At 43.8% G+C, this 13,948-nt stretch overlaps 1 protein-coding gene across 3 annotated transcripts in view; it reads right to left on the minus strand.

Moving 5' to 3' along the window:
* The window catches only part of HDAC4 (histone deacetylase 4), a 231,926-nt gene that overhangs the window by 101,166 nt on the left and 116,812 nt on the right, over positions 1–13,948 (minus strand). For all 3 annotated transcript variants that reach the window (XM_010577919.1, XM_010577917.1, XM_010577918.1), the window contains one exon: positions 2,322–2,472. In XM_010577919.1, the coding sequence (XP_010576221.1) occupies positions 2,322–2,472 (151 nt within the window). The remainder of the gene's footprint in view (positions 1–2,321; positions 2,473–13,948) is intronic.

Here is a 13,948-nt window from a genome sequence, read left to right on the forward strand (position 1 = left end):
TATTCGTTTCGGAGGGCCTGAGTATCGAAGAGGAGCAGGGAGCAAAGAGCAGATCAACTGATAAGACTGCAAATAGCAGAGAGCCACAGCAGACCCGATGGCTCTAAAGAGCCAAGAGACTGAGCCAGATTACTACCGTAGAGATAAAAACAAGTTACATATTGTCCCAGGATCAAATAGTATCTGAATATAGGATAAGGCAAGGGTAGTGGAGAGAGAATAAGGGAGGGCAGAAGCAGGACCAGGCTCTGGCAGAAGGAGGAGGTTACATAACACAAGAGCAGAGGAGCAGAACAAATGAAAATTAACAGGAGAAAACCCTTAATGATAGTGTGGGCTGATTACAGCTGGCCAACTTGTAGGAGAAAGTCCAAGACAAGCCATGGTCCAAGGCTGCCTGAGCAGCAAGAGATCAAATGGTTCATGCCCAGAAGTGCCTGGAAACACCGATGCACAGGACCGGTTCTAGGTTCAATCCTAACAGCGGAAAGACAGGATGACCACTATCGCTCCTTATCCTGTGCAAAAAAACCCACCTTTACTTTCACAGACATTTTTCTTCCTTTTGTGGAAGTCATGCTTTTGATCAAAAGCTTTATGATAGCAGATATTGGTTCATGAGGGACAGGTTAAGGCTCCCAAGATGAGAACGCAAGAAGCTGATATGTTAATCTAAACTGATTTGTGATTTGCCTTCTAAAAGGTACAAAACAACATATTTTGGCTTACAGTGATGGAGGAAGGAGGGAGAATAAACTATACATCTATTACACACTCTTCCTATTTCAGATCAGGACAATTTTAGCTGTGTTGCACTTAGCAAAATTTTCTGATGTGAGAAAAATAACTTAAGTATTCTTAAGAGCTGAGGTGCTATAATGATTATACACCACAGTACTTCTTAAATAAAAAGTAATTTAAAAATAAAACTGTAGCCATGGGAACAGGATCTTCAACTAACGTCCCCAAATTCTGTTTTTTTCCTCTACACCTATGTGTTTCATCCATAAGGTGCTTTGATGCTTTTGCCATTTTACAGAGATTCAGGCATTTTTATTTATTTGCAAATTACTTTAATGAGAATAGCCAGATACCAGTTTTGCAGAGAGGCCCAGCAAAACATTGATACAATATGAACAGCTGATGAGAACAGCAGGGTGAAGTGGAAATGCTTATAGTTTTCATCCACTTTGAACTGACTGCCTTTATTTTGGAAAATAACAAAAAGCGGCCAGAGGACAACGGACATGTGGCAGCCAGCCAGGCACCAGAGTAGCAAACCTGCGTTATCATCACCTTTAGTCACTCCTCAATGTTAAACTGCTTCTTTTAAGTAGATTCTGATCCTTTGGTCTTTCTTGTATTTAAAACAAATGAAACCCAAACCAAACACGAACAGACACGCTGGACCTCCTATGAACTGCTTTGCAAAGATATTGGGCTAGGTCTGTGCATTGCCTCATTTTGGCTGCTGCAGCTTAAATTCTGCCATTGCAAAATGCACATGCAGCGAGTGGGGAATTCAACCTTCAGATAATATTTTTTAGTCTCCTAGACCCCAGTCCTTTCCTACTAGAAACATTCATCTTGGAGCTTTATCTTGTTCCCGGTCCCCAGACAGCATCCCATCTCCTGGTACCCTTCAGCCCTCTCCGCTTCTTCCATCACAGGCTTCTTTATTTCATCTGAAATGAAGACCTAACGAGTTGATAGTACAACTTGCCAAGGTATTTTTCCTCCCATTCACTTCTAAAAGAAAAACGAACAAGCAAGCAAAGTGTCTTTGATAAGGGAAATTGTGAGGCCATAATCATTTCACTGAATCTCGTGAAGTGCATAATGACACGTGGGAAAGCCAACCACAATCTGTAACCTCATGAAAGAAGCACTTTCTGAATGAAAACACTTTAAAGCTAAGAACTGAGAACTCGGCTACATCTTAAAAGAGTGAAATTAAGAAAAGTAAAAGAAAAAGAAATGCAGTGTGCATCTGGTGTATTTTATGGGCTTAATATTCTGCCTCCATTAGGAATGCTGCCAAAAATACTTCAAAAAAATGTTAAATCAAGTAAAGAGATGATATGCTTCCTTTTGAAAAATGCTAAAATGGCATTTAGTAAGACAAAAATGAAGATAAAGCATAGAAATACATTTCTCTCTTACCCTCAATACATCCTAAGAGTTTACATACGCTCCCTGTGCAGCCAAGCTCTGTAGAGAGACTATCATGAAGGTTTCTCCAGCTTTATAAAGCTGTTTTATGGCTTCCATTCATCTGCTCTACCTGTCATCACTGAAACAAGTGAGCTTTTGCTACTTACTCTCTTTTCCTTTCTCTTTGTTTTTTAGCTGCTGAAGTTTCTGCTCTCGGTGCTGCTTCTCCAGCTCTTGCTCCTGTCGGTGCTGCTCCAACTTCCTCTGGTGCTCCAACAGCTCCTGCTGATGCTTCATTGCCAGCATCTCCTGCTGCTGCTGTGGAGAAGGGACGAGAGGCAAATGAGCAAATTAACAGTCAGACTTCCGAGAGCTAAACCAGAAGCTGCTATCAGGTGAGAATAAAGTTGCTTAATTCATAGAAACAACAAAATGGCATTTTCCTCTAGAGGCTTCTGCACCGCAGCTCACTTCATGTAGCCCCATTTCTAGTTCAGGACAGCACTTATGCTAAACCATAGGCCCTACAGGCTCTGGGCTTCAGGGCATGGTCTGTTTACAAGCACAAGCATCCTGTTCAGAAAGCACCTAATTTGAGAAAGCGACAAAAAACTTCCGCCCAAATAGGTGCTTCCCCAACCACTGTGCTGCTGCCAAAGGGTGCGGCTGGGTCCCCGCTTCTGCTCCGCAAGCCGTCTGCTGCCACTGCTGCCCTGCTGGAGCCTGGTGCCCCGATCCTGCGCTGAGCCAGTGCAAACCACTACTCCAGCTGGATCTTCATTTTCTCTCCATCATCTGTTTTAAGTAAAGCCCCATTAGGACACTTTAATTACGAACACTCATATATTCACCATGTACAAACCCTGTGCTGAAGGAATATCGTTGAGCTCACCAAGTCAGCAGCAAAATACGCCATCATCAACACAGGCTTTGCAAGACCAGTTCAGTTCCCTCGTGCATATGATTTTTTGAATAGGCCTTTAATTATATGATTCTGCACTCTTATTTCTCCAACAGTCCTTCTCTCTCTCTCTGTATATAGAGCAGTTCCCATGGACTTGGACAACTACATCTTTTTAACTTCATCAAACGCTGGTCACTTCCCATCTGCTGTGCAAACCTCACACCCCAAGCTAAATGCAAAAGCACTAGCTGCCTTGTGGGCATGGTCACCACCAATTTCTGAGCCTAATTATAAAAGAATTGGTTCCTTATTAAAAAAAACCTCCAACAATCTCTCAAGGAAGGATTTACCCCAGCACATATTCACAGGAAGAACTGAGAGATAGGCTGCCTAATTAAGACTTGAAGCACCAAAGGCTCCTGCCCCCATCCACTGTGCAAGTCCCCACCTTGGGTCTCCAAATCCCAGCACCTGGAAGATGTGCATGGACATACCAACCTCGTGGGAAATTTGGGGTGGACCTCCCCAGCCCAGAGCATCCTTTTTGGGCCCAGGAGGGATGATTCCCCCAGGGACTGGAGACAGGGGTTCAATCCATTGGGCCCTGGGGTGGTACCTGTCAGTGCTCAGAGAACACCCCGTGTCTTGACAGCCAGCCAGGAGCAAGCTGGGCTGTGGAAAAGCAGATGACAAATGACAAGTCTCAGCAGCTTACAGCTTGACTAGGTGTGAATGGATCTCCATGGGGCTTGCAAAAGGCACTTCCCCTGGCACAGGGCTTCTTCCTTGAGTTCCCCTGAAAACTGCTTTTTCTTAAAAAAAAAAAAAAAAAAAAAGCTCAAACTAAGATTTACCACCTCCCAATTTCATCTGTACCCTCTCCAGCAAGATACGTGCTAAAGCCATCTACCTGGGCTGCTCTGATTACGCTTGCAAACTCCCCTGAACGCAGGAGCACACTGGCTCCCTGCCGCCCAGATCACCTTACACCAGCTCTGCACTCTTTACATTGGCAGCTTATAAACTAGCAGATTGATTTTAAGCTGGCAACCTTAACCTTCAAAACCCTTACTGCTCTGGCGATAGATGAGATCTCTCCGAAGCTGGATTTAACGGGTGCCTGTGCTCAGATACCACCCACTGCTCCAGGTTCACAAAATCCTGTATGTGGAAAGGGATCAGGGCAAGCCATGGCTATTAAGACAGGGAACTTTGCTCTCTCCGAGAACATGTCTCACTCTACCCTTCTCCAAACCCTGAGAGCATGTGCGTACGCAAGACTCCCACCCCACATACACCAATTTTCCCTTCTCCCTTTGCACATTTTTCTATTTAAGCTTTTGACAGCAATTTCTTATTTTAATTTGTTATATTGTACATTTGTACTATCCAGTGCTTCAGCTGTGGATACACTATAGACGATACACATAAAATTATACCATTCTATATAAAGATGCAAAAAAATAATGTAAGAGGTACTTTACAATCTGCCTGGCTATCTGCTGGAAACTTTTGATATAGGAGTCCCTGCTGCTGCCGGTTCCAAGCAGGCAGACTGTTGTAAAACACCGAACCCCAGTTAGCAGAATTTGCAGTGATTGCACCTATGTTTCCCTTCCTAATTCTATTGAATTTTATGTAAACAACAAAAAACCCAGACTCTAAAAACCTACAAAAGGAAAAAACAAAAAAACCCTAGAGAAAACTAGTTATTTTTGTTTTATAATTAAGCAGCAGCTTCCACTAACACATCTCCATTTGGAGAAAGAGTATCTTTTCAGACTTCCAACAAGTCCACCACATGGTGGGCTTTTATAACCTAGCCATAGAAAATATGCAAATGAACAATATTTAATGCACAATATGTTAAAACAGGTTTTGTTATTTTTATGAAATCAGGAGCCTTTTCTCTCCATCTGCAGTCTCCTAGGCTTTGCGTGCTATGCTTCCTGCAATGGTTTACATACATTAGGATGCTTTAGAAGGAACTGTGCTTTCATTGACATCTGTAGTGAAATGTAAATGAAAAGACCAATTTGTATCTGGATGGCTTATAGAAGTTTCATTAGAGATGTATTGTTTCTGCTGATTTTGACCCCCATTTCCACAAAGCCTATTCTTAACATAGTTTTCAAATCTTTTCAAAGTTGAAAAAATAAAAATAAAAAAAAAATAATGCAGCAACCTCTCCAATCATATCCATGAAAAGCGAAAAGAAATCACTGTGTTGCTGTCTGCTGTAGCCTCAGAAAATGACTGAAGAAAACCCATTCGAGCGCTCTGTCTGAACTGCAATGTCTTCTTACGGCATGAATATTTCTCCACACTTAGGGCTGAAAACAAACTACACGGACAGTATTTGACATGAAATATATGGTGCAGGCTCAGCAAAACGCAGGGGTGCTGGTGATGCAGTGCCTTTATCAGCTCACCAGCTCGGGCGATCCCGCTGCACAGACTGCATCCAGGTTTCACAGCTGCTCCAAGGACCTTGGATAAGGATTTAGGGTGCTGACCCAAGAAGAGGCTTGCATTGCTCGTCCTTGCTGCTACTGATATCCATCTTGTTACAAGAGAGCCAGCGGGATATAACTATCACATCAAATCACAATTTTCTATGCAAAAAGGCCCTTATTAGCTTTCAAACTCACTTGATGCTAGACTGTGTCCCGATTTTCTATTTTGGGACTAAAAACAATTTAGGTTTTTTTATTTAAAAATGGATTTTTCTGCTGATACTTTGTGAAAAAAGACCCATAAACAGCAAGAGAAACCACTACCAACTAACAGCAGAAGCAGGAAATCTGCTAACATACAAAAGTTGTCCCATACACAAAATAAACCGAAACTCTAGAAAAATATGAGTTTCTGCTTCAGTTAAAGCAGTGGAGGCAAATTTTAACAGGTAGCAAGTATTCAGACCCATGTGTGGTCAACTGCAGCGAGGTCTTACCCCCCTCCCGTGCCACACATTAAACTTGTTCTGCCAAGGGAATACTCACACGCTGTGGGCTTGGTCTGGCATTTAACCTTCCCTTGACTATCTCAATGGAAAAGAAAAAAGCCTACTGATGTCTAAAGGCAAAATGTTTCAGAGCTGCATTTGAGTGGGATGCAATCTCCCACACTCAGGTCTTTTGGAAAGTGCCTGAGTTAGGAATTCATAAGCATCTCTTGAACTGCAATTCACGGCATACCAAGAGACGCTTAGGTGGCTCTGATAAGGATTATTAATTACTGAGCGAGATTGTGCTCACGTACCACATAATACATTAGATCTCTCTTGCTGGCAAATGAATCAACACCGACACCACAACACCCGTGTGTTAATTGCGCATAGCTGGAGCAGTGTGTTTTTTCCCTGACTGTAATGAAATATAAATATTTGAGAAATACAAAGTGATACACCAAGGGAAATCCCTTGCATTCAGACTAATTCAACTATCAATTTGAGGAGCATATCACATGACAAACATGCACACTGTATTAGGGAGTGCAGCTAGGAACATCTGAATTAGGTGCTCTTGCCAAAATAAATATTTGTAAATATTTATAACTATGGGGATTCCTGCATATGTTTAATGTCACTGCTTCCACTATTTATGAAAACTGCACAAATGTTCAACTGTACCTGGAGTTAGTGGTGCTGCTGCTCCTTTAGCATATATTAATATATTAATAAATGTAATAAGAAGAATGTAGAGCATTTCCAGGTATTTATCAACTGTCAGCTAGCCATGAGGACTCAGCAGTGCAGTGCATTTTGCCATCACATTCCTCAATTGTCTTCAGTCCTCAAGCATGTCTACCTAGAAAGGGGACTGATACCTTATCAGTAAGCACACCATCAACTTCCACTGCACAAAGAAACCTCTTCTTAAGCAAAGTGGAACTAAAACAGTTTCCTTTAGTTGTTACAACAGAAGTAGAAAGGTAATGCTCCAAAATCTTTCAGCAGCCTCTGCCCAGAAGCCAGCCAGTGCCCTCCTGGGAAGCACATGGTGCTGACAGCCAAGATCCCATTGACCAGAGAGAACGAGGACATATTTCATGGAGACATGGTGCATTAAGACTTCCATAACCACTCCTCAATTTGCTAAATGAGTAGCAAGAATGCGGGTCCTTCCTGCATCGCTGTACCTTGCAGACACCACCTTGTTCTTACCCCAGAAGCCAGGCACTGCTCTCTGCCCATGCTCCTCTGCTTCTTCTTTCCCATGCAACCACCATTTTAAAGGTGCTTCTGTCATTTACTTTACATGCTGTGGTAAAACTGATTAAAATCTGCAAAGCAGGAGAGGTTTTGAAGCTTAGACTGTGGCTCTTAGATTTTTATAATATATATTTTGAATAGCTTACTGCAATTAGTGGAAGGCAGGGTAAAACTATCTGTACCCGGACAGCTCACCCTTACTCATGCAGATAATCACACATGCAAGTCTGAATGAACAGTTGGCATACTTATTGCCAATAAACATTTCCTGGGATCCAAAGTAGCTTACTGTTGGGTCCAACTTCTAACTTGCATCTCAATCTATGCTCGAGATCATCTACTGAAGGTGCTCCAGCATGGTGGGATGTCACCCCGAGCACTTCTGCTGCTCTTCATATTTGCAGATGATTCCTACTTCCTCCCAGCACAAGGCAGCTAGGTTATGAAAAAACACAGATGGAGAGGTAGCCTGATCCTCCACCTATGGGTCAGTGTTCCTCCTCACATGTACATGTGGTTTCCATCTCAGACCAAGGTCATGCTGGCATGGTCCAGCTTGTCACAATTCCAGTCTGAGGACTTCTTCTGGGCAAGCTCAGAGACTTTGAGCAACTGCTTCACCTGCCACCCCTGAACATGAGATTGGCCTTCTCATGGAGGCAATAGCTTCAAAGAAGTTGTAAGGATGTGTAAGTTAAATACTAGCTTCAAACCTGACAATTTAATGCTAGACAAGACAAACCCCCCCCCCAAAACAGATCTTCTCAGCACCCCCTGAACTTGTACTCTTAAAGGCTGAGTTAAGGCATGACACAATTAAACGCTTTTAGAAGCTTCACATAATTGTCCTCTCACCTAGCAGGCAACAAGGCTGGGGTTTTGGTGCAAAGAGTGTTTTTAAGACAAATCATCCGCCACCCTCTTTAGCAAAATTCTAGTTTTGGTGGGTTAAGTCAGGTATTCACAAGGATCTGGAGCTCAGATTATGTGAAAATAAAGGAAAATCGTAGGTGATGATCAAGAAAGAACTCACCAAAACATGTACACATCAAATCACCCCCTCCGAAAAATCATTAGCTATGGGTGGAAGCAAAGCATGGATGTCGACAGATTTCTGGAGAACTGTTGTATTGGGTTATTTTAGAGCAATCTCAATGCTGGCCATTCCTTTGGCTGGACTCTCTGCTCCATGTTCTCCCCATCCTGTTTACTGAAGTCTCAGGCTGTGGCTCCAGTTTCAGGATTCACTCTCTTGGCTCCGTCACGGCCTGTTTCAGATAGCTCCTGGAGCACCGGAGGCTAGTCAGAATTAATCAGTTGTACTGGGAGACAGGGCCAGGGGGGGGAAATTGTGGTTTTCATCAGAAGCCAAGACACAAAAATCTGAAAGCACAGCTCAGAAGAACGAACGTCTATCATCTCTTTTCTTGGACACGTCAGCAGCTGAACATATATTCGGCGTGCCCCCTTCCAGCTATCAGGCAGGCTGACAGCAGGCAGTCCTGTGCCAGAAGTTCCCGTGGGCAACATCTCTTCGCTATGCAGGGAAACAATCTTCCCAGCCGACAGCTTCCTGGGCAAGAGACTGATCTTGGTTAGACATATCCTACTGAGAATGTCTGGTGTTCAAGTTTATGAGCCTCAAATGTCTCCAGGAAAGGGAATGATGGTTATGTTCCCTCATCGCCAGCTCTAGGTGAAAAGATCCCACGTTATTAGTTTGGCAGCTTACATATGGATATATAATTTTGTATCCCAGTTTCCTTCCCATCCCATTACTGCTCACCTCTCCTAAAAGGCTGAAAGCTTGCACAGCAGCTTTGTCCCCCTAAGCCCTGAATATCTGCAAAGGTATAGTGCTGAGAATGTATCTGTATGTACCTTTTGCTCCCTGATTGTCACTCCAGTCTAGTTTTTGCCCTTTCTCCAGAAACAAGAGTATCTGACAACCTTTACAGAAAGCAGTGAGCTCCATTTGTAGTATCCAGCATGTTCAGTTCCTTCTCCCATTTTCCCCTCTAAAGGTGGAGAAAACTCCTTTGCATTCACCTCTGCTGCGCTTTACATGCTTATTATTGAAGGGGAGGACAAATTTGTACACCTTGCACCAGAAGCAGGGAAAATCCATCCGACCACGGATGGAAAAAAGGAATCTCTGTAAATCAAAGAACCATATAAATTGTCCTGTAAAGGAAGGAGCCCCAGATGTTTAACGCTAAATGAGATTTTATTGTGCCATAAGTGATCAGACCACAGTCCTCGGAGGAGCAGTTATGTCCTCTGTGAACTGTTTCGGGGTGCAAGGAGCAGAGGAGCTGGAATGGTAATGTTAAGCTAAAATCAATACCAGAAGCAGAGATTTAGGACACAGAGATCCTGTAATGGGAGCAGCTAGAGGAGCCACCAGTGGGTTTTGGTCATTTCAAAGAAGGAAATATGAATAAAGAAAAGGAGGACCATGTCTGTGTCCACTGATCCACCATTCCCAATCACCTGTGTGAAAGGAGACCAAACCAGAAAGCTGGCAGTGATGGGAGACCTCACCGAAGCGTTCCTGCCAGGCTTCTCAAACAACCAAGGGAAAAAAACGGGGAAAAGCAGCAACAAGGACAGAGTACTTGCATCCACAGTACCACTGGCAGTGTGGCTGCTGACACATGGCATCAGCTGCTGTTCCCATGCGATTTCAGGTTCAGGTCCATTTGACAGAGGGTGGACACGCGGGTGAAACGAACTGCAAAGTGCTGCTCTTCATCTGACACGAGGCAGCGACAGCCTCAGCACCTGTGGTGCCCGGAGGAAGGCTGCATGCTAAAAATGAATGTTCAACATCATCTGATGCTCATGCAAGCGCAGCAGAAGCATCGTATTTAAAGGTAACACGCCACCAATGTAAATACCAAATATTTATCATTTTTACACACCGCCACCAGTTAAACAGGGAAGTTAAACATGGAGATTAATCCAACAACGTTGTTCATATTGTGTGTATGTGAGTGAAGTTATTCACAACATGATCTATGTTTTAAATGCAACTTCATTCTCCCATACACCAGCTCAATGTTGTTGAGAGACCATAAGCAGCAAGAGGAATGAAAAGTTTATGAATGTTAATTTTTCAGCGATGGCGTATATTAACACGTCAATATTCCCAGCATAATAGCAGGATCCACTTGGGTATTTCTCTACTCCCGCCCTGATTCTCTATGTAGTCTCTTTGACTACTTCCGATCTATTTTATCTAGTTCAAAAATAAGATAAAATTGGAGTTGAAAATTCAGATGTGTGAACTGCAAAATATTCCTTCTTCTGCTGTTTATTTTGAAATTCCAAACTGAATAGAGACCATAAGGTTTCTAGCTTTAAAAAAAAAATCACACACGTTTTACTGGGAGACAAACTTATGCTATAAAGGATGAAAGAACAGAAATTTGACCACTTCAAAAGCTGTTGGGACTCCACAGAAAAAGCAAGCATGTGCTACCAAGAAAAAAAGATCCCGTATCTGTTTGCCAGCCAGTGAAGTCTGCTATTTCTGCCATTTACATCAGATATTCAGCCTTCAGAACACCCAAAAGTCAGCCCAATTTAAGTCCAACTTCAGGAGGTTAATTAACAAGAAAATGCACTGGATAAATGTCTCTTCCTTGGCTTCACAAAAGGAACATGGAGCGGCCGAGCTCAGGGGACAACAGGCTTTTCATCTCCCACTGCTGATGGATCAGAAAACCTCCGTATTCTGCTGGAAAGCTGTAAACCCCAAAGCGAAGAGACTGAGCAATGGTGCAAGGACGACAAGGCTGGCTGTTGCCAGCAGACTCCATGGACACTGGTACAGGGATTCACAGGATGAAAGCCACCGCGTCCGCTGACTGAAGCGAGATCCGTAACTTCACTTTTGACTGAGGTTTTTGCATCGCAAATGCTTGTTTATGCATCTCAAAGCTGGGAAAATCTGGAGTTTTCGTGCTGATCCTTCCAGCCAAAAAAACATGGCCCACCTCAGAAGAAGCCAAAAGGAAATGTGTTTCTTTTACCACTTTTAAAATAGGTATGTAAGGACCAGTGCAGACAACCCTTCTGGCTGAGCAATCCAGCTTCTGTCCAAAACCCACCAACGCTAGGTAGAAAGATGCGCAAATTAACCCAGCCTGTTGCATGACAACTTCTTCAACCAAGAGATAGGGCTTACCAGTGTCCAAGCTGCTATATGAATTTGTTGACATACCCACCCCCTCTGTGTGCAGATTTGTCCTCACTGTTCTTAGAAAAGATCTTGACTTTGGGCATGAGGAAAGTCACCCCCACCCTTCAAAAAGAGCAAATGCTCTGATCTTGCAAAAGCTTTCGCCAGGGTTACTTCCATCAGAAGTTAAGTTTTGCAGGATCCAGGTCTAAGTCTTGGAGTCAGCTCTGTGTACCAGAAAAATGAGGCAAGGTCACTGAAAAAAGAACAGGAAGCTGTCTAGAAATAGCAAAAGAGTACAGTACAATGCATTCAAGTAGTAACAAGGCACAAAATGTTCAGTCTGTTTTTTTACCACTGACTGTACCCAGCTGCAGTTTTCTAAGATGAATAATCCTATCATGTCAGAATATAGACAGAGGCGGACACCTGGTATCTCTGGGCTTTTTAAGTTTCTCTTGAAAACGATGCAGACTGTGAGGAAAAGGCGCTCTGCGGAAGAAAGGCACAAAACTGAGCACAGGGAGTACCTCTGTGCTGTCTGCTGCAGGCAGGAAGGATGGAGCAGACACGCTCAGCAACGGGAGTCACGGTATGGGGGGATAAAATGGAAGTTTGCCCTTCCAGAGTCCTGCAGAGTGAGGAGCAGGACACAGGGGGAAGGAGCATACTTTGCAGGAACAAAGGTGCTACCTTCAGTGTCCCCAGCCTGGGGCACGGGGAAAGTTCCACCCAGCACAGCTGCAAGAGAAAAGCAGATGACACCAACCCCATCAGCAGATTTGAAACAAATACATTTTTTCCTGTTAAGTAGGAATCGACACAAAGAGGCCACCAAAAAGAGGCTCTAGGCACTGTCAGGGCAACAATGAAAGCAGCCACACTAAAAGACAGTGTGATTTGTGCCCAATGAGCTACGTGCACGCAAACCTGCCATTCCGAGGGCAGGTGCCTCCAAACGAAAGCAAAGACCAGTTTCTCACCTTAGCATCAACATGGTACATATTAAATCTAGATATTGTTGGAAAGAAATTACATTTTCTTTGCAGCATTGCAAAATCTGTCCAGAAGATTCCATAAAAGACTTCTACTCTCCAAAGCAAAAATGAAGCATGGCCAGAGTTTCACCCTGTGTCTCTGAACAAGGGGCTAACACCTCAGATGTGTTACCTTCTCTCAATCTCGGGTGGGAAACTACCGAATCATTTGAAACGTGCAACAACTAACAAAACCATCTCCTCATGCTTTATCTGAATGTTGAGATAGATAGATATATATAAAATCAATGTCTGAAAACATTCCACGTATTTTTATTTTTTGGCATAAAGCCATTAAACAGCACAGCATACTGTTAAACATAGGAAATCACCGTGTTAATAAAAAGAAAACAATCTCGGAATCACTCCTCAGCAAACATCATTGCAAAGCTTCTTTTGCTGTTGCTGCTTATATGCAAACCCATGACTCCTCTGACCATCCTGTATACGTTGCATGTACAGACTAGCACTCCGTCTGCTACTGATGCACACAAATACCCTTTTCTCAGATGATGGGAAAACCAGGAATAGCTTGCATGACAGAATTAACAACTTTGCATGCCTCCAGGTTAGGATTTCAGGTCCACGAGGAGCTGTGAGGCTCAGCTGCTTGCCTGTGTTGCTATCCCATCGCCATCAGGACTCTTCTGGTGTCTGCTGTCATGTGCTAACGCTGATGTGCGTCAGCATCCTGAATAAGTTTCCGGCTTTAGCTATAAAACAGCCAGAGCTTGGAAGAGCCCTGCTCTGAGCTCGGGCAGTGCAGGGACGAAAGAGATTAACCGCATTACCCACCACGTCCTTCACTTCTCTGCTGAGCTCACACCGCCTGAGGTGCCTCTCGCCTTGCCAAAGCATGGATCCTGCCCCCTTCAATCATCTCGCTCCGGCCCTTGACCAGAAGGCAAATGGAAAAGCTTTTGGTAACTTCCAGCTGATCTTGGCTGGGAATGAGTGACTCACAAAGGAAAAAATTCACTGCCGATTCCTTTGCAATCAAAGGTCAAGCAAAGCTCACACTGGGACCTGTGGAGAGGTTTTCCACCATCTCACTGGCAACAGCCCGGGTGCCAGGCTCCTTACTGCATCCTTGTTTTTGTTTAGGAAGGCAGATTTAAAGGCTATAAATATTGTTACATCTGGTGAGGCATGCCTGAGTGGAAAATGCATCTCACTGAAGGTAAGCGGCTACAGGAGGAAAGAGCCATCGCCTCTGCCTCTAGCCAGCCTGCAGCAGCCTCCAGCGCTCACCAGCTCCAGCTTCCTTTCCTGCGCTGCTTTTGGATGTCAAACCTCGGCAATCTGCAAAGCTGCGCTGTAGTCGTGAAAGACAGTTTTCCCTATTTCCGTATGGTGTGAAGTCTTCATAAGGCTTAGCTTATTTTCCCTATGTCAGGGTTTTCTTGTTAGTCCTTGCATGCAACGATCCTGCTCCCTCCATGTGCCTAGCTCTA

This window comes from Haliaeetus leucocephalus, unplaced genomic scaffold (assembly GCF_000737465.1).
Source record: "Haliaeetus leucocephalus isolate CR32 unplaced genomic scaffold, Haliaeetus_leucocephalus-4.0 Scaffold587, whole genome shotgun sequence".
In the NCBI taxonomy this organism is placed as follows: Eukaryota; Metazoa; Chordata; class Aves; order Accipitriformes; family Accipitridae; genus Haliaeetus; species Haliaeetus leucocephalus.